The sequence below is a fragment of the Hemicordylus capensis genome, chromosome 2 (genome assembly GCF_027244095.1).
Source record: "Hemicordylus capensis ecotype Gifberg chromosome 2, rHemCap1.1.pri, whole genome shotgun sequence".
Taxonomy (NCBI): Eukaryota; Metazoa; Chordata; class Lepidosauria; order Squamata; family Cordylidae; genus Hemicordylus; species Hemicordylus capensis.
The window spans coordinates 235,674,794-235,697,134 of NC_069658.1; the positions used below are offsets into that span (position 1 = coordinate 235,674,794).

General features: G+C 44.6%; 1 protein-coding gene and 1 long non-coding RNA gene across 2 annotated transcripts; both read left to right on the plus strand.

Moving 5' to 3' along the window:
- Positions 1-3,748: 3,748 nt before the first annotated feature.
- On the plus strand, positions 3,749-8,702 carry LOC128343868 (vomeronasal type-2 receptor 26-like). Its single transcript, XM_053293304.1, has 4 exons — positions 3,749-3,754; positions 6,128-6,254; positions 7,523-8,289; positions 8,691-8,702. The coding sequence occupies exons 2-4, from the start codon at positions 6,173-6,175 to the stop codon at positions 8,700-8,702; spliced, it is 861 nt and encodes a 286-aa protein (XP_053149279.1). The 5' UTR covers positions 3,749-3,754; positions 6,128-6,172.
- A 59-nt stretch (positions 8,703-8,761) lies between these two features.
- Positions 8,762-10,977, plus strand: LOC128342516 (uncharacterized). Its single transcript, XR_008315036.1, has 2 exons — positions 8,762-10,009; positions 10,189-10,977. It is a non-coding gene; the product is annotated as an uncharacterized LOC128342516 (long non-coding RNA).
- The last annotated feature ends 11,364 nt before the right edge of the window (positions 10,978-22,341 follow it).

Here is a 22,341-nt window from a genome sequence, read left to right on the forward strand (position 1 = left end):
AGGGGTCCAATTAGTCTAGACGTTTGTAGGAAGACACCAACACCAGATTCGCGCCGCCTGTTTCAGTCCACTCCCGTCGCCGGGTTCATGAACCTAATAGGGCGTCCCGCCTTGCCAGTGACAAGGTCCATACTCAGTTTAGGTTTCCCCTAGTGGGTCCCCACGCAAACTCTCTCCACAATCACTCAACATTCATCAACTTTCCACCCTCGACCTCCCAAATACGCCCTTCTCCCAGGGCGAGCCGTTGCCGTTAGCGAGACGGTGTCCGCCGCCCCTCACGGTGGCTCGGGTAGACTGGACGACGTTCTACCCCAAGGGGGACTTCAACCAGAGGGACTTCAGATGGTGAAACCCTCCCCTCTCGGGCCCAGCCGGGACTTCAACCCCTGTGTCCGAAAAGCCCTTACCTGTCCGGACACTCCTGCGTTGTGTTGTGTCTCGTTCCGCACCCAGTCAGGAAGTCGAGTCTGGCTGCACGCTCCGCGAGTTTCAAGCCTCTCCTTCCAAATAAAGGAAGTGGCGCCGAGGGGGTCGTTCCTCGCGGGGCAGGAAGACAGACTTCGAGTCCACTTCGGGTAGGTCAACTGACCAGCTTGACCATCCGAGTCGATCACAGCACCAGAATGTTACCTGAGCAAATGACCATCGACACGGATAGTGAAAGAGACAAAGGTTTATTTCTCAGCGCTGAGGACGACCCCCGGTGCCTCTTGGCGAAAATCCAGGGAGCGTGCCTCTTACAGACTAACAAGAGTTTATAAAGATTTTTCTCCACCCCTTGGTATCAACATTTAGCCAATCATGGTATAGAAAAGTTCACATACTTTCAGGAAAGTTCAGGAAAGTTCCACTCCATATTTGGTAATACATTCGTTTTCGCATAGCAGTCTTATCTACCCTACAATACAATACACACAGCAGAATATGCAGAGCTCAACACAATATCTAACAGCTACTTCAAACAAGGAGATAAGGTCCTCAAGTATCAAGGATCCGCTCACAGCAAACACAGCAGGCAAAGCTGAGTTACTGAGTTACAAATAACAACTTGCAAATATAATATCCTCTTTTCTGATCATGCCACACATGTCACACGTGGAATCAGATTGGCCGGAGCAGCTTGAGTAGCAGCTATTCCGCCCAGTAAGACCAAAACAAGTTACAGACAGGGGAGGAGGGGCTGGAAGAAGCTCCCTGCTCTGAAGGTGTCCCTCACTGCTGGTAAGTCTGAGCCTTTAGCTTGTTTATTTTTGTTTGGAGGGACAGTGCCCCTCCTGCCTTTACTGACCAGCCATCACTGCTTATATTTTAAACGTATTTAGATATATCAGCTCACCATCAATGCAGCCACGCAAGAGAGCTGATCTGCTCCAGCAGAAAGTTGTGCAAACACAGTTTGGCAACAGGATGCCCATTATTTCCAGTGGGCATCCCGTTGCACAACTGTGTTTGCACACCCTTCCACCAGAGTGGAACAGCACTCACGCACAACTGCATCAGTGGTGGTTATAGATGTGCCATAGCACGAGCAGTGCTCCTACCACCCAAGTTTCATTGTGTGTTATGTGAGCCATTAACTGTCATCAAACTTTTCCTCAATTTCATCACATTGTAAACTAGGGAGGTTTACAATATAAAGGCAAGAGACAGTGGCTCACTTATTCTGCAATGTTATTAAGGCAGAACAAGAGCTGTGTCCTTGCAAGAGGTTGCTTCAGAGCTCAACCAAAGTAATGCTGAGCAGCCAAATGTGTGCACAGGGAGAGGGGGGAGCAATTTTTGCTGATCTCCCCTCCCTCCAAAAGTGCATTTTGGCTGCCAGGAACACGTCCTTGAGAGCTGCACAGCCATCAGGGACATGTTTCTAGCAGTCAAATACAGCTACACCTACACATACAGAGCAAGGCTGCACGAGCCCAGCAAGAGAGCAGCCTAACAAAACTGCAGCAGTACAGCAGGGAAGCAGCAATTTTGGACGCCCACCCCTTCCCCAGGAAGGCCTTTGTGCCACCTAAAAATATGTCCCTGAGCATTGTGCAGCCCTTGGGTGGCTCAGAAAACTTCCTGGGCATGGGAAGGGTGTCAAAAATTGCCACTGCATCAGTGCAGCATCTTTAGAACCATTCAGGAACTGCCTTTGCAAATTTTTCTGTAACTGCATAACAGCAGTGCGCAGTGCCCCCGCCATGGTTCTGGAAACACCTGCAGGACATTGTAACATAGGTTGGCTTGTCATTATGACTGCTGAATCTCATGTATACACTCCGGATTTCCCCCTCCTTGGTCGGCGGTTCGTTGAATTCTCTGCCTCGTAGTCCAAGTTGCTCCCAGAAAGTGTTTAAATGAACTGCTGACTGGGGTGAGGAGACTGGGCAGTGGGGCTGAATAGCCCCATCCTGGCACAGACTATGCCCTATGCATCCAACATGGAGACGGGGGAGTGGCCACTAGGCATCCTTCCCATCCAACCTTTCATTGAAACACTGGCTGGCTCTGTTTTTTGCCTCTCTGCCTTGCTAAAAGCAGAGAGGCCCAAGCCAGCCACCATTTCAATGAAACTCTGGCCAGGAAGGAGAGGGGGCACTTCATGCTCCCAGCTGGTGAACTTGCTGGCTGGGTGCAGGAAGGTCGGGAGAAAAGGGTTGCCTTGGGCGAAGGGGTGCCTGGGCGGCTTCCCAGACCCTGGTGGCCAAGGGAAGCTCATCCCCCTCTGATCAATTGTCCTCACGTCCCTGGGTGGGTGGGACGCAAACTGTTAGCATGGTTTCGTTATTAGAAATGAATCATACTGCTCACCATGTCTTTGTTAAATATATATAATTATCATTTTTATATACCGGCCAATATAAAATCTCTGGGCACTTTACTAATTTAAACACAACAATTAAAACCTTAAGTCACTTAAAACAAAGCTAAAATAACCATCTATGAAATTCTAAAACAGTATAAACCAGATAAAAGTAGTATCTTTTGAAAAGTCACTTAGAAACTGTCAGAGGTGGGGAGGTTCTGATTTCATTTGGGAGTGTGTCCCAGAGCCCTGGGGCAACCCTAGAAAAAGCCCAGTAGTAACTGCAACCAGACTCCCACAATGATCATAAGAAACAGTGGGTATTACGAAGAAGAAGACGCTGTCTTAAATCCCCTGGGCCCAAGCCATTCAAGGCTTTATAGGTAATAACCAGCATGTTGTATTTTGCCCAGAAATATATTGGCTTATAACTGAAAATACCATCTCCTCCTGCATAAATCTATTAGCCAGGGAGAACCTTTGGAGCCTCCTCCCACTTTCTGAGGCTTAAGTGGGGGTGATATGTGTGAGGACCATTTTCCCTGGTATTTCCTAACCTATGGAACTCCCACCCCCAAGAAATTGGCTAGGTTCCCTAGCTTAAAAAACCAAGCAAAATAACCCCAAATGTAAACAAGAGTACAAATCAATATAAATGCATTATTATATAAGAAGCCTAAAGGGAAGATTACAACAGGGCTGAATAGCTCTGTCTCGGCACGACCATGTCCTCTGTGTCTGGCATGGCTTGGGCGTGTGCCTGCTAAAGCACACACAAAAATCAACAAAGAAGGGAGCCGCTGGCAGGACCTGTCCCACGGTGGCTGCTGAGCTCCTTACGCACCTGCCCACACCAATGGACATGAGGCAACAAACGGGAAGGACTCCTAAGCAGGGAGACTCCAGAGCCATTTGGATGTGTCGGTATATAAATGGAATGGAATGGAATAAATAAATGATGTGAGCACTATACAATATTCCCATTAGGGGATGGTCCCGTGGGGGATGGGAAGAGCACCTGAAGAGAAGGCTCAGAGTTCCGTCTCTGGCAGCTCCAAGATAGGGCTGAGAGAGAGACTCCTGCCTGTAACCTTGGAGAAGCTGCTGCCAGTCTGGGTAGACAATACTCAGCTAGATGGACCAATGGTCAGACTCGATATAATGTTCCTCAGGGCCACAACTGTATTAATTCAAACAGGCAATTGAAGGAGTGAAGAAGGGGATTGACCCTCACTACAGTGCAAGATCTCTTAGCCAACCCATAAGGTCAAGGTATCAACAAAAAGTGTTCCTCCTCCTCCTCCAAGCTGCACAGCCTTTAAGGCTGACAATCTCTCCCCCTGGTTAATGGAACTGCTCCCTGGGAATTGGCAGAGACTCTGAGCTACCTTTTAGGTTTGGGGTGGGTGAATTAGCCAGGTTGATATGGAGCAGTCGCAGCTTCAGAATAAATTTGTTCAAAGCTTCAGTCATGGAAAGAAACGAATGGAGAGGTTAAAGTTCAAAAATAAAATGAGGTTTATTGAAGAGTTTGGGGGATTCAGGAAGAGAAAATAATGGTTAATGAGCAATAACAGTAAACTAACAAGACTAGTAAAACCAACAAGTTACAAAGGACTATATTGCAGCTCACAAAGAGGCAATTTGGCTTGCGTTTCCAAATTATGGTCACTCAAGGCTGACAAGAGAAAGGGACAGTTTGGGATTTTGGAAGGAGTAGGAGGAAACTGAGTAAGAGGTTTGAGAACAGGGGTTAGATATTTCTTCGATCTTTTCCAGAGGGATGCTGCAAACTCTTGCAGTTCGGTGGTTACCGGGAGGTTTCTCTCCTCCGAGGTAGGCAGGATGGTGAGAGTGGGAACGCAGGGAACAGGTAGAGGTCCAGGAGCCAGGAAATTTTTTTAAAAAATGAACCAGAATCTCACAGCTAGGGGTGCTTCACAAACTGGGTTAGGAAAAAAGGCCGGTCTGTAGATGAAAAGGAAAGCAGGAGCAAGAGTCAAGGCAGGGCAAGATGGGGGTGCCTGTGCCAAGATGTAGTAAAAGGGTGGTGGATCCAAGGAAGAAATACCTGGTGAATCTGGGGTAGAGACATGAGTGACCCAGGAGACACACGGATTGATGGTGTCTTGGTTTCTTATAGGAAAATTCTTGCCCGAGGGCATTAAGCTGGTCGCACCTTGAAAAAGTGGACGATAGGGACAAAGGACAGGACACAACATTGTCCTATTCAAAAGTGAAGAGTGGACCTGTTCTTGAACAAATGCTGGGAAAGGTCTGAAAGACCTGTGTAGGGAGAACCAAACTTGACACCTCAATGTTTATCTCTCGTGCCTGTTAGAATATCTGAGAGTAACTAAAATGTAAACAGGCTGGCTTTCCATGCCTTGAGCCAACCATTAACATACTCATTACCAGAGAAGATGATCTGTTACTCTTTTATTGCTCCTTCCGAGGAGGTGCAATCTTGACCTCATCCACTGTGCCAACATAGGGGAAATACTTGGCCAATTCTTTAAAAGAATGGTGCTTGAATAGATCACGTCTTCTCCAGCTTCCCACCTGTAAGGAAACAGGGGGTGACAGGCATGGGGTCCTGAAATCCTGGACTTTGCACCTGAGCTAAGAGTTCCTTCTCCCAGGCCACGTGCCAAAATGACATGCCCTTTGAGTTAGCCACAGGTGGAACAAAATGGAGATCTCATGATTTCTGGATCCTGTGGGAACTATAGTGCAAACAGTGGTAACTACAGGTTTGCTGTTCCAAACTAAGTAGAGGGGTGCTCCAGGGAGCCCTCAAACAGGCTACTACCATGTAGACTTGTATAGAAACCCCAGCCATGACTCCCTGAGCTATGAAGTCGCTGAGGAATGACCAGAACTCCTCATCACACCAGACATGTGCCTTGGGGTGGGGGTGGGGGGTGTTCACCATTAAATTGAGCATCCACAAACCTGCACTGTACCTTTCCTGTTGTGAATGGGGAACCAAACTATGGAAGACAGTGTGGGGTAGGCAAAGAAAGCAGCCCTCCAAACCAGCCAATTCATGGAGGCCCCCCCCAAATGTGTACTCAACCCCCCCTCCAAGTGATGACTAGTGGAAGGCCACACTGTATTCTGGACGGGGGGCAGGAGAAATGCCACCCAAAGGTTGAGTGAGGAATTGGGCAGGCACAAGCCTTGAGCTGTGTGTTTGTTCTACCCACCCAGTCCCTTCAACCGATCAAATCACCACCCCCTCCTCATGCTTCAGTTAAGGCTGGGTGGGGCAACTCTGTTGCGCTCAGGACAAGCAACATTTTCCCTGATGTCCCTTCTCTTTATGGTTAGACTGTGCCTCATGCCAGGTGCACCAAAAGCTGTCAACCTGGATACATGAAGACGATTCAGGAAGGACAACCACTTTGCTGCTACGCTTGTTCTCCATGTGCAGAAGGGACAATCTCCACTCAGGAAGGTAAGTGACTCCAGAGGAAAGAGGCAAAGATTGACTCACACACATTGCTGGAAGACGCTTAGACACTTTTGAACTTAGACCCACTAGGCTTCTGTGTGTTTTATTTCCATCATTAATGCCCATAAAACCCTTTTATTGCCTCCTCCACTCTGCTCTGTCTGTGATTGGGGCAGACACAACCATGAAGATGTGGGTCTGCCTCTTTTACATCCAGTTTATTTAATATTTAAATAAATATTAAATATGAGTCTTCAATAATCATTTCCAGAGTGGTATACAAATAGTAACATACCATTAATAAAATATAAAGGATATATGAAGAAAAGCAACTGGTAGGAGGATACAAGTCATCAACCGAGCGGATCAAAGCTTTGCTTAGCACCTCCTCACACACCCTGTACAGCGAACGGAGTGTCTAGGGGATCTTCCAAATGCTGATATATTCTAATATCAGTTTAAATTGCTACGAAAAATAAAATGGGGAATCCACACTAGTAAGTCGTTTGTGTTCTTAGCACCAACTGCTGGCGGTCAGTGAAACAACCATAAAACAGTGTTGGTGCTGCGCCTCAATTGCAGAGTTAATCACTTGTACCCCGCCCGGCTGAGCAACAACACTCTGACACAGGTATAGGTCAAACTGGAGATTATATTGAAGTAGAGGAAAACTTACGTGATAAAGCAGCTCAGTAAGTCCTTTTACATGTAGACATACATATACAATAGGCATATAGATATAGCATAGACATAGCAGCCGGGTGGACCACAGTGGTGCAGCCTTTACCACTGTGGAGAATTAGCTCTTCTTTGAGCATTGTTCTTATACTGCCTTTGGCCAATCACTCTAGGTCAGTACTTGAGCCCTCATCACCTGTCAATTGGCCTCACATGTTGCCAGTCACCACTTACTGCAACCACAGTGACTTGCACTTATTACTTAAAGCTATACACACACAACACAGTGATACATACACACATCTCACAGTGATATATCTTGACAAACAGCCATCATTTTCAAGTTAGAATAAAGGAGTATGGGTTGCCTCTGTCTCCCATTTTTTCAGGATGGGAGGAGTCGGGATTGATGCATCTTTTCCACTATAACCAATCTCTCTCTCTCTCTCTCTCTCTCTCTCACTTCACTTCTGCTGCTATTATTTATATACTGCTTTTCAACAAAAAGTTCACAAAGTGATTTACATACCACAACGAAGTATTATGGATACAAGCTAGTGCATGGTGATTCTGATCACCTCTCTTTGTTTCAGATGCAGACCATTGCCAGAAGTGTCCTGAAGATCAGTATCCAAACAAGGACCGAGATCTATGTGTCCCCAAAGTGAAAACCTTCTTGTCCTATGAAGAACCTATGGGGATCATCCTAACTTCCTTTGCCTTATATTTGTCCGTCACCACAGCTTTTGTGTTAGGCATCTTCATTAAATACATAGACACTCCAGTAGTCAAAGCCAACAACCGGGACCTCTCCTTCATTCTCCTGGTTTCCCTCTTGCTTTCTTTTTTATCCTCTTTTCTGTTCATTGGTCAGCCTGGGAAGATGACCTGCCTTCTCCGACAAACAGCCTTCAGCATTATTTTCTCAGTTGCTGTCTCTTCTTTGTTGGCAAAAACCATCACTGTGGTGGTCGCATTCATGGCCACCAAACCAGGGGGAAAGACGAGGAGATGGCTGGGGAAGCATTTGTCCATCTTCATTGTCTTTTGCTGTTCTAGTGTTCAGCTTGGCATTTGCACCATCTGCCTGGGGATCTCTCCACCCTTCCCGGACTCTGACATGCACTCTCAGCTTGGACAGATTATCCTGCAATGTAATGAAGGGCCTGCTGCTATATTTTATAGTGCCTTTAGCTACATGGGGTTCCTGGCTGCCATCTGTTTCACGGTGGCTTTCCATGCCAGAAAGCTGCCTGGGGCCTTCAACGAAGCCAAGCTGATCACCTTCAGCATGCTGGTCTTTTGCAGTGTCTGGGTGTCCTTTGTGCCCACCTATCTGAGCACAAAGGGGAAATACATGGTGGCCGTTCAGGTCTTCTCCATCTTGGCCTCCAGTGCCGGGTTACTGGGCTGCATCTTTCTTCCCAAATGCTACATTATTATGTTGAGACCTGATCTGAATTCAAAGGAACATCTAAAGACAAAAACTAAGGATGGCACCTGATCCTACTAGAATCTGGTCCCCACTAGAAACTGCTTTCTCACCACAGCTTCTGATGGTGACGGATGATTCTTTGGAATGGATCTGGAACCTGTTGCTTTCCAGGTTTGGGGGGAAATCCAGAAATACAAAGAGGCTTCCATTGGAAGGAGGGCAGGCCATTTTCCCTGTATCCATCCTACCTTTAACGCTTGGATTTATTTTTTTAAAAAAAAAATGAAAAAACTCCTCCTCATGAGATGACTTTTCTGTAATAACAGGTACAGCAGTAGTAATGTTAAACACAATAGCAAGTTGTTATGAGACTGGTGCCAATTTGTTCATTGCAACTTGTTAATGACCAATTATGTAGAATCCAAGATTTTTGCTTTCAGGAGGTTTACTCACTGCAGGTGTCTCCTTGATGAACAAGTCATGGAACAGGTTTGTAGTGAACGGCCCCTCCCTCCCCTAAAGAGTGAACCAGAAGTGAACCCTGTCTTGACTGACAGGCAGTGATCTCTAGGGATGGCCTCTAGGCACATGGTGAGCAGGACCTAGAGAGACCTGAGGCAAGAAGAGAAGGGGTTCTTTGTTTTCAGTTGGAGCCAGGCTGGGCTAACAACAGGTTGGCTGGCCAGGGAATGGCTGCAACAAAGAGGACTGCAATCCTGGGAAGTTAGGACTGCAGGGCCCTAAAGTCTCTACCATGGATTTGGTGAGTTCAGGAAGGAAGCCAGGGCTTTGGCTTTGGGGAAAGGTTTAGTTTAGGGAACAGTAGTGGGCAGTATACAAATATTTATTCCCTTTATTTTTATTTATTCAATTTCTATACCGCCCTTCCAAAAATGGCACAGAGAAATAAATAAATAAGATGGATCCCTGTCCCTAAAGGGCTCACAATCTAAAAAGAAACATAAGATAGACACCAGCAACAGCCACTGGAGGGAGAGGAGAGTGAAGATGGCGTTCTGAAGAGAAGCACCTGGCTAATAGTCCAGGGTGTTTTGACTCCCATTTGGCCAAATTATCTCTCATCAGCGAGATGAAGATCAGATTGCATGCAGGGCTTGTTGTTGTTTGGGAGGGGGGGGAATCTGGGGAGATTTCCCTGGATGAACCCCCAGAATAAACCTTTCTGCTTAAGCAACAGGCTGAATGGAAGAAGCAAACATCAAAGCTTATGAAGGGATGACCTTTATCAAGCATCAAAGCTTATGAAGGGATGATTTTAATACATTTTGCATACTCCCAGTTGTAGACTACAACTGGGAGTATGCAAGATCTTTGGCATTCTTACTCTTTCTCTCCCTCTGTTTACTATTTTTGAACCTCTCACTGACCTTCCTAGAAGTAATTATGGAATGATTTACAGCGTTAAGAAGAGGGCTGGTTGAAGAGGATGTTGACCAACAAGATTTTACTGCTTAGATTCCTTTTTTCTTTGCAGACCCTAATGCCTGTATTTTTATCTGCTTAGTTTTCATTTAGAAGAAGCTCAGGCTACCCATGGAGGCAGTGGTTAGGAGCTTGTATTTCTTATTTTGAACTTTGACTGATTCACTGCACTGGAATTTCGGCATTGACAAGATGTTTTATGGTTAGTAACTAAACTTTCTGTTTTTTGTCCTACACTTCTGAGGGTTTCTTGTGTTTATTTTATTATGGAGTTCAGGATGTTTTCTTTTCAACTTATTATGGACTATGGGGATGGAAGAATAAGGGAAAGGAATTAACTTTGAAATTTTTTTCTTTTGGACTTTTGGAATCACTATTCAGCATTGCAAGCCTTTGAAATTCAACATTAGGAAGTGGAAAGAATGAACTGGAATGGAATTGAAGACTTAAGACTTCTCACATTTTCCCATGCGTAAGCTTTTGTATGGAGTTAGTTCCAGCTTATTATGTCTTTGACAGAATGCCTTATCTCTGGGCTGAGAACATTCTCAAACCTTCTCAAGACTCTTACGTTAACTCTTTACTGGATTTTTTCTGGGTCTGTTTATTGTTTTGTTTTGATGCAGTGTGAGAAGTACTTGAGAATCAAATAATATTATTTTCTTTTCTTTTTCCTTCCCTTTCGAATTTAATGAGATTCTTAGTTTCCTTTGATTCGTTCCAAGATTAAAATGTATTAAAATGTATTGAAGTAGTTAGGTTGAAACTATATGAATGTTTTCTTTCTTTCTTTCTTCTCATTGTATTCCCTGTGATGGTTATTTCCAAAAATATAATAGAGGTTAGGGAAACTAGTTTAGACATTTTTACATATAAATATTGATATTTATTCATATTTATAAATATGAATGTTTTCTTTCTTTCTTTCTTCTCATTGTATTCCCTGTGATGGTTATTTCCAAAAATATAACAGAGGTTAGGGAAACTAGTTTAGACATTTTTACATATAAATATTCATACATATTATAATTGCTGTTGTAATGTTGTCCTGTATATGTAATTAATTTCTGCTAAATGGAAGAATTACTTTTATATTCCCTGTTATTTAACAGCTGTTAAAAAAATGTTGTGAAGAGGGAAATCTTCAAATTAAAAGCTCAATTTTTTATATCATGGGTAAAATTTGAAATACAATTTGATGGTATTGTACAAGAGTGTGGTCATGCGAATTTTAGTTGGTCTTTAAAATGATGAGAGTCCCAGTTAGTTATTTCATTTTATCTGTTATTTTACTCTGTGTGTGTGTGTGTGTGTGTGTGTGTGTGTGTGTGTGTGTACAACAGGTTTTGGATACCAGTCAAGAATATCTTTTAAATTGTCATATAATTGGTGTGTAAGGGTTGGGAATTCCATCAAGGCTCTGTGTTTTTTAAAAAAGAAAAATTTACTTTTATATTTTTATGAGGTCAGCATCAGTCAGTCAATCAGTCAGTCAGTCTTATTGTTACGGTCACTGACCAGAACAAAAAGTCAACAAATAAAAATTGTTACATATAATGTATCGATATCAATAAAATGGATATTATAAATTAAAACAATAAAATTCCCTTATTAATCATCTGCCGATGAGTATTAATGGCAGCAGCACAGTATCTAGCAACTCTAGATGTAACTGCAGACTACAAATCGGAGAGCAACAAAGAGCAATAGAATTGATCCTCTTGAACTTGAAATTTTCATAATAGAGGTGTAATAAATAGTTCATGGATATCCTTATAAAACAAACAAAATGGTCAGCATCTTCTCTCTCTATGAGTAATCTTTTTTCGTTCTAATTTTTTGATATTTTGCGGAGTTAGAGGAGAGGTTCAAAGATTATTCTTTCAATCCTTTAATATACTAGACTCCAGATTAATTTTGATCTTTTTGGTTTTAATGAGATTTCCATTGTTGAGAGTTAAAATGTTTTCTTGCATTTCTGTTTTTTATTTGTATTGTCATGGACCTCTTAGGAGGCAATGGTGTAGTGATTTGTAGGGAGGACAGCCAATGTGAAGTGATAATGGAGATATGCTGAAGATTCTGTTGCATGATTTGGTGCGGAGCTTTATATTCTGTCTGGTTATTGTTCCACTTTGAGGGACCCCTCTTTGTATTCTGCTGGTGTAATAATAACTATATTTTTATTTTGGATTTCCTGTCTAGAATTTATGGCGTTTTTGTGTCTGCATGAAATTAATAGCTTTTATAAATCAGGTAACAACTAATGGAACCTTCATTTCTTGTTTATATAACTTAACATTGAAACCCGGATCTGGAATCTTTTCCATACCTTCTTATTTGTTAAGACAGGTGTATTGCATTTATAGTTCCTTACAGGAGAAGCTTTCTTTTGTTCTCGTATCAGTGGGTAAGGTTGTTAAAAGACATTAAATATTTTTGGTTTTCTTATAGATTATCTTAGATTTTATCCATCTAGCAGCAGAACAAACAGTATTATTTAGTATTCTGCTTGGAATTATTATTTTGCCCGGAAACATATCGGCAGCCAGTGCAACTGTTTCAAAACAGGCATAATATGGTCTCTCTGAGTTGCCCCAGAGACCAATCTGTCTGCCGCTTTTTGAACTAACTGAAGTTTCCAAACTACATACAAAGGCAGCCTGACATAGAGCGCATTGCAGTAGTCAAGCCTGGAGGTTACCAGCTGGTGCACCACTGTTTTGAGGTCTTCCTCTTCAAGGAATGGACGCAGCTGTAGAATCAGCCAAAGCTGGTAGAAAGCACTCCTGGCCATGGCCTCCACCTGAGATACCAGGGTGAGGCCTGGGTCCAGGAGTACTCCCAAGCTGCGTACCTGCTCCCTCCGTGGGAGTGTAATCTCATCCAGCACAGGGAGATCTAACTCATCCCTCAGATTCTGAGCCCCTACAATGAGCACCTCCATCTTGCTTGAATGCAGCTTCAATTTGTTATCCCTCATCCAGCCCATTACTGTCTGTACGCAGGCATTTATGGAATGAATACCATTTCCTGATCAAGCAGATGAAAGAGAGAAGTAGATTTGGGTGTCATCAGCATACTGATAACACCCAGCACCAAATCTCCTGATGACCTCACCTAGCAGTTTCATGTAGATATTGAAAAGCATTGGTGACAGAATGGAGCCCTGAGGGATCTCCTTTAAGCAAGAAGGAATGGGGGGCGGGGCAGGCAGCAGGCTTCCTATTAGCAGCTGCAACTAATGGGGAAATAAACTTAATGGGTTGGTTTGAAAACAAGGGAATGATGGCACTGAAAATGGTGGACAAACAAGTTTCTGAGAACAGTTAGAGAAAAATATGCCAGAAGAGAAAAAGAAGCAGTACAGAGATGGTGACAGAAGAAGCAAAGTATGTTCTGAGTCAGGGGAACCTTTGGGGATGGGGTCATTGTGAAGTGTAGAGCATGTCTGGAATGAATATAGGTCCTTTAACAACTCTGGCATTTATTTCCCAATACAACGGTTTCCCTAACACCTTTTCCTTCATGCCCTTTGTGTTTATCATTAGACTGTGCCTTGCTCCAGGTGCACAGAAAGCTGTCGCCCGGGATATGTGAAGATGATTCAGGAAGGAAAACCCATTTGCTGCTATGCTTGTTCCCCATGCTCAGAAGGGACAACCTTCCCGCAGAAATTTAGGTGACTCCAGAGAAAAGAGCAATTCCAGAGCAAAGCATTTGCTCAAAAATGCTCTGAGATTCTTTTAAAGCCATTCTTGATTTTTGACCCTTTCCTGGTGTCTAGGACTTTTGGTCTGCCACTGACAGCCATCCAACTCATAGGTAGTGATGCTGTTGAAAATAACTACAGCATAGGATAACATACAATTTCCATATAGCTCAATAATGCATCTGTTGGAGGTGTGGCCCTTAATGACCACAATTCCCCAACATTTTGAAGCTTGAGTGAACATGGAAAGCCCTTAACACACAACATGCTGAACCAAAAGGTTTTTTGTTAATGGAATCTTAACCTAAATGATGTCAACATTCCTCCACTCCATATTTGGTCAATATAGGAAGCTGCTTTGTACTGGGTCAGGATCGCACTTCTGCTTTCTGAGACCATTTTCAGGCAACGATGTCAGTGAGTGAACCTGGGCTTCCCTGTATCCAAAGCTCTAACTCAATAGCTCAGCTTTACCCACTACATATTCATAGTCCTTGAGACTCCTCCTGGTCCCTATCCTGGTCATTTGTGGTGGTGATCAGCTCTTGTCAAGCCCAAGCATTCATTTTATGGATTCTAATGAAACACAGGCTCTTCACATGGGTAGTGTGGAGAGCCTGTAGGGGGTTTGTAAGGAGAGTGGGCTTGACCCACTCTCCCCGCACATGAGCAGTCAGCTTGCCCTGGGCAGCCAGATCGGCCATCCATACAGTTACTGGCTCCGTGACTGTTGGGGTGGCAGAGATCGGTGGCCTCCCGGCCCCTGGGAGTCCCAGAATGCCCTGCGCAAGTGCTTGTTGTAGCCTTCCAGCCGAGGGTCTCCTCATGAGTTGCCAAAGTGGGAACATACAACCAACTAAAAAAAGAATCCAACTCATTCAAGGGGAGGGGGGATTAAGCAGACTTGCCTCCAAGAGCCATGTGGCTCCCGGCAGTTCACACACATGGTGGAAACCAGGATGCGCTCCCTTAGCCCAGTTTCCACCACACGTGAGGATAGCCTCATTGTATTATGGAGACAAGGTAAATTTTAAGTGATGTTGAAATTTCTCGCCTACTTTCCAGATGCAGATTATTGTGATAAATGTCCAGAAGACCAGTATCCAAACAAGGACCAAGATCAATGTGTTCCCAAAGTTATAACTTACCTGACCTGTAATGAATCAATGGCGATCATCCTGGCTTTCTCTGCCCTATTCTTATCCCTCAACACAGCTTTTGCATTAGGGCCCTTAATGAAATACATAGAAACTCCATTAGTCAAAGCCAACAACCAGGATCTCTCCATCGTTCTCCTCATCTCCCTCCTGCTTTCCTTCTTGTTCCCCTTTCTTTTCTTTGAACAGCCTGGGAAGGTGACCTGCATTCTCCGATGAACTGCTTTCAACAGCATCTTCTCAGTTGCCATCTCTTCTCTGTTGGCAAAAACTATCATTGCGGTGGTGGCATTCATGGTCACAAAGCCAGGGAACAGGATAAGGAGATGGCTGGGGAAGAGTTTGACCAACTCCATTGTCTTTTCTTGTTCAGGTGTTCAAGTTGGCATGAACACCTATGACACAAGAAGAATTCAGGTTGAAATTGAGGAAGAATTGGTTATATTTATGAAAGACATTTGTAATAGGCTGCAGGAAACAAAACAGACTATTGAAAATAGGATTGTAGATTTAGATCAAAAAGCAATGCAATGTGAACAATAATTCTATAAAGTTAATCAGTCTTCAGAGAAACCAGATTAAATGGGTTAAACCAGTTTTATTATGAGGAGTGTCTTTGAGAGGGCAGAAGAGGAAAACACTGATACATTTTATGGAAGAAGGGGTTTTTAAAAATAGCTTGAGAATGAGGAGCCAGTGGTTGATATACTGAGCAAGGCTCTGGGGCTATTCTCACAATCCAGAAAAATTGGGCTAGAAAAGCCTAGCCCGATTTTTGCTGATCATGAGAACCACTGGGCTCGGCTGCAAGCCTGGTAGTTCTTGAGCAGGTAACCGTTCTTGAGCGGGTTCTTGAGCTGGGCACTCGCACAGGGCATACTGGGGCTTCCGGAGGCCGCACAGCCTCTGAGCTCCCCAGCCCCCACCGGCTCCATCATGGAGCCGGCAATTGTGTGGGGGCTTCTGCAGAGATCATCTGCGGGGAGAGCGGGCTTAGCCCACTCTCCCCGCAGTTTCGGCAAAAGCGGGTCTCACTGATCGTAAGACCCACCTCTCTGTCTATTTAGGAATGGAGCAATTGCGCAAGACACACAACTGTGCAAACACAGTTGTGTGACAGGGCCATGGTCTCCAATGGTGCCTACATGAGGATTCAGAGGAAGTCTCTGGATCCTGGAATGAAAGAACTGTTCCGGTTGCTAGGCAACTTCCCCCTCTCCCTTCAGGAGCTTTGTTGCATGCAAAGGTAATGTTTACAGCTTTGCTTTCTAGGCAAGAATAATCTACTGGTATTGCAATTCCCACAAAGATCATGTCTGCAGATATAATATGCAACTTAGGAACTTTTCCTCCTCCCATTCTGAGAAAAGATGTGCGGAGGGCACAAAAGCCCCATTATTAGACAGTGGTTGAGCAAAGACCATTTTTACAAGAGCAAAGGAATGGAAGAAGAGAATGCCTTATGGTAATTGCCATGAGAAAAGGAGAGGGGGGTAAACATATTACCTCCCCTTAATACTGCTGGTAAAATGCGGCGCCATAAGTCCATACTGTTCTGTAGGAGAAACATATTACCTCCCCTTAATACTGCTGGTAAAATGCGGCGCCATAAGTCCATACTGTTCTGTAGGAGAATTCTGATTTCCATTCCAGGACATGTCCTCCCAGCATCACTGGGCTCTCGATATAACCCCCAAATCAAAAGCAATTCACCTTGGAAGGAAGTCTTGAAACCAATGGAGCCAAATGTGTAACTGGCTTACACAAAATAATTGATCATATTGGATCAATTGATCATATTTGATCATATCTCAAGAGGTTTCTAGCATTAGTAGCTAGGTGACGGTTCTTCAGGATACAAGGTCAACGGTCTTGTTTGTCAGGAAAGAATGTGTCTCTGTTCCCACTTACCCAAATTTGATTATTATCCCCCAGAGTGAGACTCTTCTCCCTCTTTATTGTCATAAGTTTGACAATAGAAATATGTTAAATAAATAAAAATAATAATAAATATGCATTTTAAGGAGATCTGGGCCTCTTTCTGGCTCTTGCTGCTCCTGGAGTCATCCAGGTTTCATGTAAAAATGCACAGAATAGAACAATTAGAATTTACTATGGTTTCAAATGGTTTTAATTTTTGTTTTAATCTGCATTGTACACTGCCCAGAGATGTGAGTTTGGGGCACTATATAAATTGGTTAAATAAATCAAGTGTGTGTGTTTATTTAAAGTTACCAGAAAAGGCTCCAAAATTAACCTTTGCTCTCCTATGCAAAAATTCTAAAACCAGCAATTCAGCCCTGAGTGCCTGGTGAGATGATGGCTCCAATTCATGTTTTCCACCCAGAATTATTCCCTCCCTGAGAATAGCATGCTGAGAAATGCTACTGCAGCACTGCAAGAATTTATGATGGCTCTGCGGAGTGCATTACTCTCATGTTGGTTAAGACTAAATTTATCAGAAAAGCTCCAGTCACTGGTTGACATTCCGCACAGTGAAGTGTTGGTGTTTGGGAGCTGCAACTTGAAAAGGCAGCCCCAACAATGTAGCGTGAAAAGGCAGCTGTGGAAAACCACTTTTTGGCAGTCACACAGTACTACTCCTTAGGAACATAGGCTGGAGCAAAGGACTGGTAGCTGACTCTAGAGGAGTTTTCTGCATGGAGCTATTGTACCAGCAAGTACCAGGCTGACACTAAGCAGTTTATGTGAAGCCCCACTCTTTCCTGGAGTTAACGGGTTCCCATTCCAAGAGAAGAGCCTCAAGATCTATCAGTGACTACTAGTCTGGTGGCTATGGGCCACCTCCAGTCTCAGAGGCAGATGCCTCTAAATACCAGTTGCATGGGAACAACGACAGGCGAGAGGGCATGCCCTCAGCTCTTGCCTGTGGGCTTCTCAGAGGCATCTGGTGGGCCACTGCGTGGAACAGGAGGCTGGACTAGATAGGCCTTGGGCCTCATCCAGCAGGGCTGGTCTTATGTTCTGAAGACTGATCCCCAGCCTAAGACCAGGATGTCCTGGGAGCCCCTGAGAAATAGTCAGCAAGTGTCCTTGCACGTACTGGAGCAGTCCACTCGGACCCCCACATGGCAGGCTCCCAGCTGCAAGGAGCCTTCACTGAAATGATGTGCAAGCCCACAGTCGCCATGAGGACTTGCAGCCCTGTGGCTGCTGCTCCTGTATTGTCACCTTGCATTTCTTTTGCCAGAGTTTGTGTTCCTTTCTGTTCTCTTCATTTGGACAGGCCTTCCAATTTCGGAAGGAAGTCTTCTTCCCTTTTATGGCTTCCTTGACGGTACCCGTTAGCCATGCTGGCATCCTCCTGGACTTAGTGGTACCTTTCCTCCTTTGGGGTATACAGTTCAATGGGGCTTCTAGTATTGTGGCTTTGAGTAAACTCCATGCACTCTGGAGTGAAGTGACTCTCCTGATTTTCCCTTTCAGCTTCCTTTTCACCATACTCCTCATTTTGGGGAAATTTCCTCTTCTGAAATTCAAAACATCTGTGCTAAACTTCCTTGGTGATTCTGTCCCCGCATGTATGCTGAATTTGATGGCACTATGGTCACTGTTCCCTAAAGGGTCGATGACACTGACATCATGCACTGGGTCCTGGGTGCCACTCAGGATTAAGTCCAAGGTCACCTTCTCTCTGGTTGGTTCCAAGACCAACTGTTCTAGGGCACAGTCATTCAACGTATCTAGAAATTTGACCTCTTTGTCATGACCTGACTATGAATTTACCCAGTCTATGTGTGGGTAATTGAAGTCACTTATTATTACAGCCCTGCCTCTCCTTGACACCTCCCTGATTTCCTCCTGCAACTCCCAGTCACTGTCAGCATTTTGATCCGGAGGGCGATAGCACGTTCCCAGTAGCACGTTCCCTTTCCGGCCTTGTATAGTCACCCACAGGGTTTCTGTGGAGGACTCCAGTCCACATAGGTTTTCTAGCTTGTTAGGTTCTATCCCTTCTTTAACATACAGTGCTACCCCTCCTCCAAGGCGCCCCTCCCTGTCCTTTCTATCGGGTTTATATCCAAGGATAACAGTGTCCCACTGGTTCTCACTGTTCCACCATGTTTCTGTTATGCCCACTATGTCTATTTCTGCATTAGCAACCAAGCACTCCAGCTCATCCATCTTGGCCCAGAGGCTTCTGGCATTGGCATATAAGCACCTATATGCTGAATCTCTCACCTGATGTGTGCTATCTTTCTTTGGACTCTTTGACCAGCTGGCACAGGTTCCTGTCTGCTCTTTATGCGGTTCTGCTCTGTCCCCTTCTATTTTATCTGAATCCTTTGCACCCTCACACTTTAAAGGATGGCTTTTGCCGAATGGGATCCTGCATAGCTCCCATCGGCTGTTCCCAGGTGTCATTTTAAAAGCTGCTCTGCAACCTTTTTTATTTTAAGCGCCAGCAGTCTGGTTCCATCTTGGTTCAAGTGCAGCCTGTCCCCTTCCCCTGCTGACTTTCTATCTTCATACTGTTTTTGTTGGCTGTTTACAGTATTTAGATAGTTTATTAGAAGGATAGCTGTAATGGTCAGCTATTTAACTATCCAACAGCCTTTCCCAAGATTAGGGATATGAGCAAGGAATGTGTACTTACGTTCTCTTCTCCACCAGGCTCCTTGTGATCACAGGGGCTTGTTCCAGGCTCCCCCGCACACTTCCAGCTGCAAAACTCCTACGTCCTGTTTGCTATCCCTGTTGGCTATGCTCTTGGGCCTTCACCTCTTATGTAGAGAGTAGTCCTCTGAGACACAGGATGTGAGTCAAAGGAATGTCAAAGGAATGTGGGGCTTCCCCCAGCCCTAGCTGACTCCACCCCCTCCAGGCAGGGACAAAGTAAAACCAGTGTTAGCTAGCCCTGGCAACTACTAGCCCTGGCAAATCACACACACACACACACACACACACAAAGACTTACCCCTTAAAGAGAAACTAGTCCCTGAAAATCTCCCCTCTTCCTGTTAAGTTAGTTTGAAGGCGGAAAGGCTAGATGTTTAGAAAAGCTTGCTCCCTCCTCAGCTGTCTGCTCTTCACAGAGTAGTCTTTCAACTGAGTCTTCACAGAGTAGTTTTCCTCAGGGCAGCAATGGAGCAGGCCTGTCCCTGAGTAGCCACCAGATGAGCCAATGGCAACTGCAGACATACCTCTCCAGATTATCTCAATGGGCAGTGTGGTTCATAGAGAAGAAGACATTCTCTTAAATACCCAGAGCTTAAGCTTTTTAGGGCTTTATAGGTTATAACCAAAACCTTGTACTCTGCCCGGAAACTTACCAGCAGCCGGTGTAGATGTTTTAAGATAGGAGTGATATGGTCTCTCTGAGATGACCCAAACACCAATCTGGCCACCGCATTCTGAACTGCAGTTTCCGGACTACATACAAAGAAGACAGCCCCACATAAAGCGCTTGCAGTAGTCAAGTCTGGAGGTGACCAGCAGATGTACTACTGTTCTGAGGTCATTTATCTCAAGAAATGGACACAGCTGGCCTATCAGCCAAAGCTGATAAAAGGCACCTCTGGCCACTGCCTCAACCTGGGACACCAGGGAGAAGTGTGGATCCAAAAGTACCCCCAGACTGCAAACCGGTTCCTTTTGGGGAAGTGTGACCCCATCCATAGGAGAGGAGAGCTGGTCTTGTGGTAGCAAGCATGACTTGTCCCCATAGCTAAGCAGGGTCTGCCCTGGTCACATATGAATGGGAGACTTGATGTGTGAGAACTACAAGATATTCCCCTCAGGGGATGAAGCCGCTCTGGGAAGAGCAGAAGGTTTCAAGTTCCCTCCCTGGCTTCTCCAAGATAGGGCTGAGAGAGATTCCTGCCTGCAACCTTGGAGAAGCCGCTGCCAGTCTGTGAAGACAATACTGAGCTAGATAGACCAATGGTCTGACTCAGTATATGGCAGCTTCCTATGTTTCCTATCCAGAACAGGGAGATCAAAATAGTCTCTGAAGTTCTGACCCCACGCAATAAGTACCTCCGTCTTATCTGGATTCAGTCTCAGCTTGTTACCTCTCATCCAGCCCGTCACTGCCTCCAGGCAGGCATTTAGGGAGGTTATGCCTTCTCCTGATGATTTTGACATGGAGAAATAGATTTGAGTGTCATCAGCATACTGATAACACCCCGCACCAAATCTCCTGATGATCTCTGCCAGCGGTTTCATGTAGATGTTAAACAACATTGGAGACAATATGGAGCCCTGAGGGACACCATACCGAAGTTCAGTTTTTGAAGAACAACAGTCCCTGAGAGACACCATCTGGAATCTGCCCAAGAGATAGGAGTGGAACCACCGCAAAACAGTGCCTCCCACCCCCAGCCCCCTCAGACACTCCAGAAGGATACTATGGTTGATAGTATCGAATGTTGCCAAGAGGTCCAAAAGGACCAACAGAGTCACACTTCCTCTGTCAATTTCCAACTGGAGATCATCCATCAGGCCCACCAAGGCAGTCTCCACCCCATAGCTCACCTGGAAGCTGGTCTGAAACGGGTCTAGAGAAGCAGTTTCATCCTAGACTGCCTGGAGTTGGGAGGCCACCACCCTCTCAATTACCTTGCCCAGACATGGAAGGTTGGAGATAGGCCTATAATTGCTCAACTCTGAGGAATCCAGGATTAGTTCTTACGAGAACAACTTGTTATCTTGTTGCTATCAATTCTGGGGTGTTGGGATGAAGGATGGTATACAAATATAAATAAGTAAATAATGTCATTATCGTGCTTACTTTGAGTGTTAATTGCAGTCTAATAGCATTTAGACCATATTTGAACTGCTTTTATAAAAATGGAAGTGCTTCACAGGTGCCGTTGTTCTTCTCATCCATTGTCTTAAACCTCTAAAGCTAATTAAGTTAAAATTCATGGGCTGCTGATTTTATTATCCATAGAAACCCTAGTCCAAGATATTTTCAGTGAGTGACATAGTGCTTTGCTTCTACATGCCCTACATGTGTCAAATCAAAAGGTTTAATTTCTAACATGAAGCTTAAGTTGCAAATTGGACTAGATGACCTTCAAGACCCCTGAATTTCTGGGATTCATATTGCATGCATGTTTAGATTGAAAGATTTATGAAAAGAATATAATTGTAAAATACACTTCTTCCCTTCTTCCCTGTGTGTATGTTTGTGTGTGTTGTATCTATAGTGGCACATAATAACGCACATGTGTGAACATTGCCTTGATACTGCCACCCAGAACAAAACTCATTCTGAAAAAAATTAGAGGGAACACTGCCCCAAAGGGGTCACAGTCCATAGAAACACCAGCAACAGCCACTAGAGGGGTGCAGTGCTGGCGCTGAAGAGGGCCAGTTGCTTTCCCCCTGTTAAATGTAAGGGAATCAGCACTTGGAAAGGTGCCTCTTCACCTAGCTAGCAGGGGAAGTTATACATGGATCACTCCTCAGTCTTGTTTCTATATAGTCATCACATCCTAATTTGTGAATAAACCCTCAGCTTTACTCACAAGCTGAGCCCCTAACTTACTTGTGAGTAGACAATACATCCTTGTTCGTGAGCAGCCTCCTGACCCGCTCTTGAGAGAAGATGCAAGAGTCGCTTCTGAGAAAGGTTGCAAGTCTCCTCGCAAGCAAGGGTGCCGTCTACTACTCCTGAGTAAAAGTGGGGCATTCCAG

Coding starts and splice junctions, on each gene's coding strand:
- LOC128343868 (XM_053293304.1), top strand. CDS start 6,173: ATGAAGACGATTCAGGAAGGACAACCACTTTGCTGCTACGCTTGTTCT. Junction 6,255..7,522: donor GACAATCTCCACTCAGGAAG/GTAAGTGACTCC, acceptor TCTTTGTTTCAG/ATGCAGACCATTGCCAGAAG.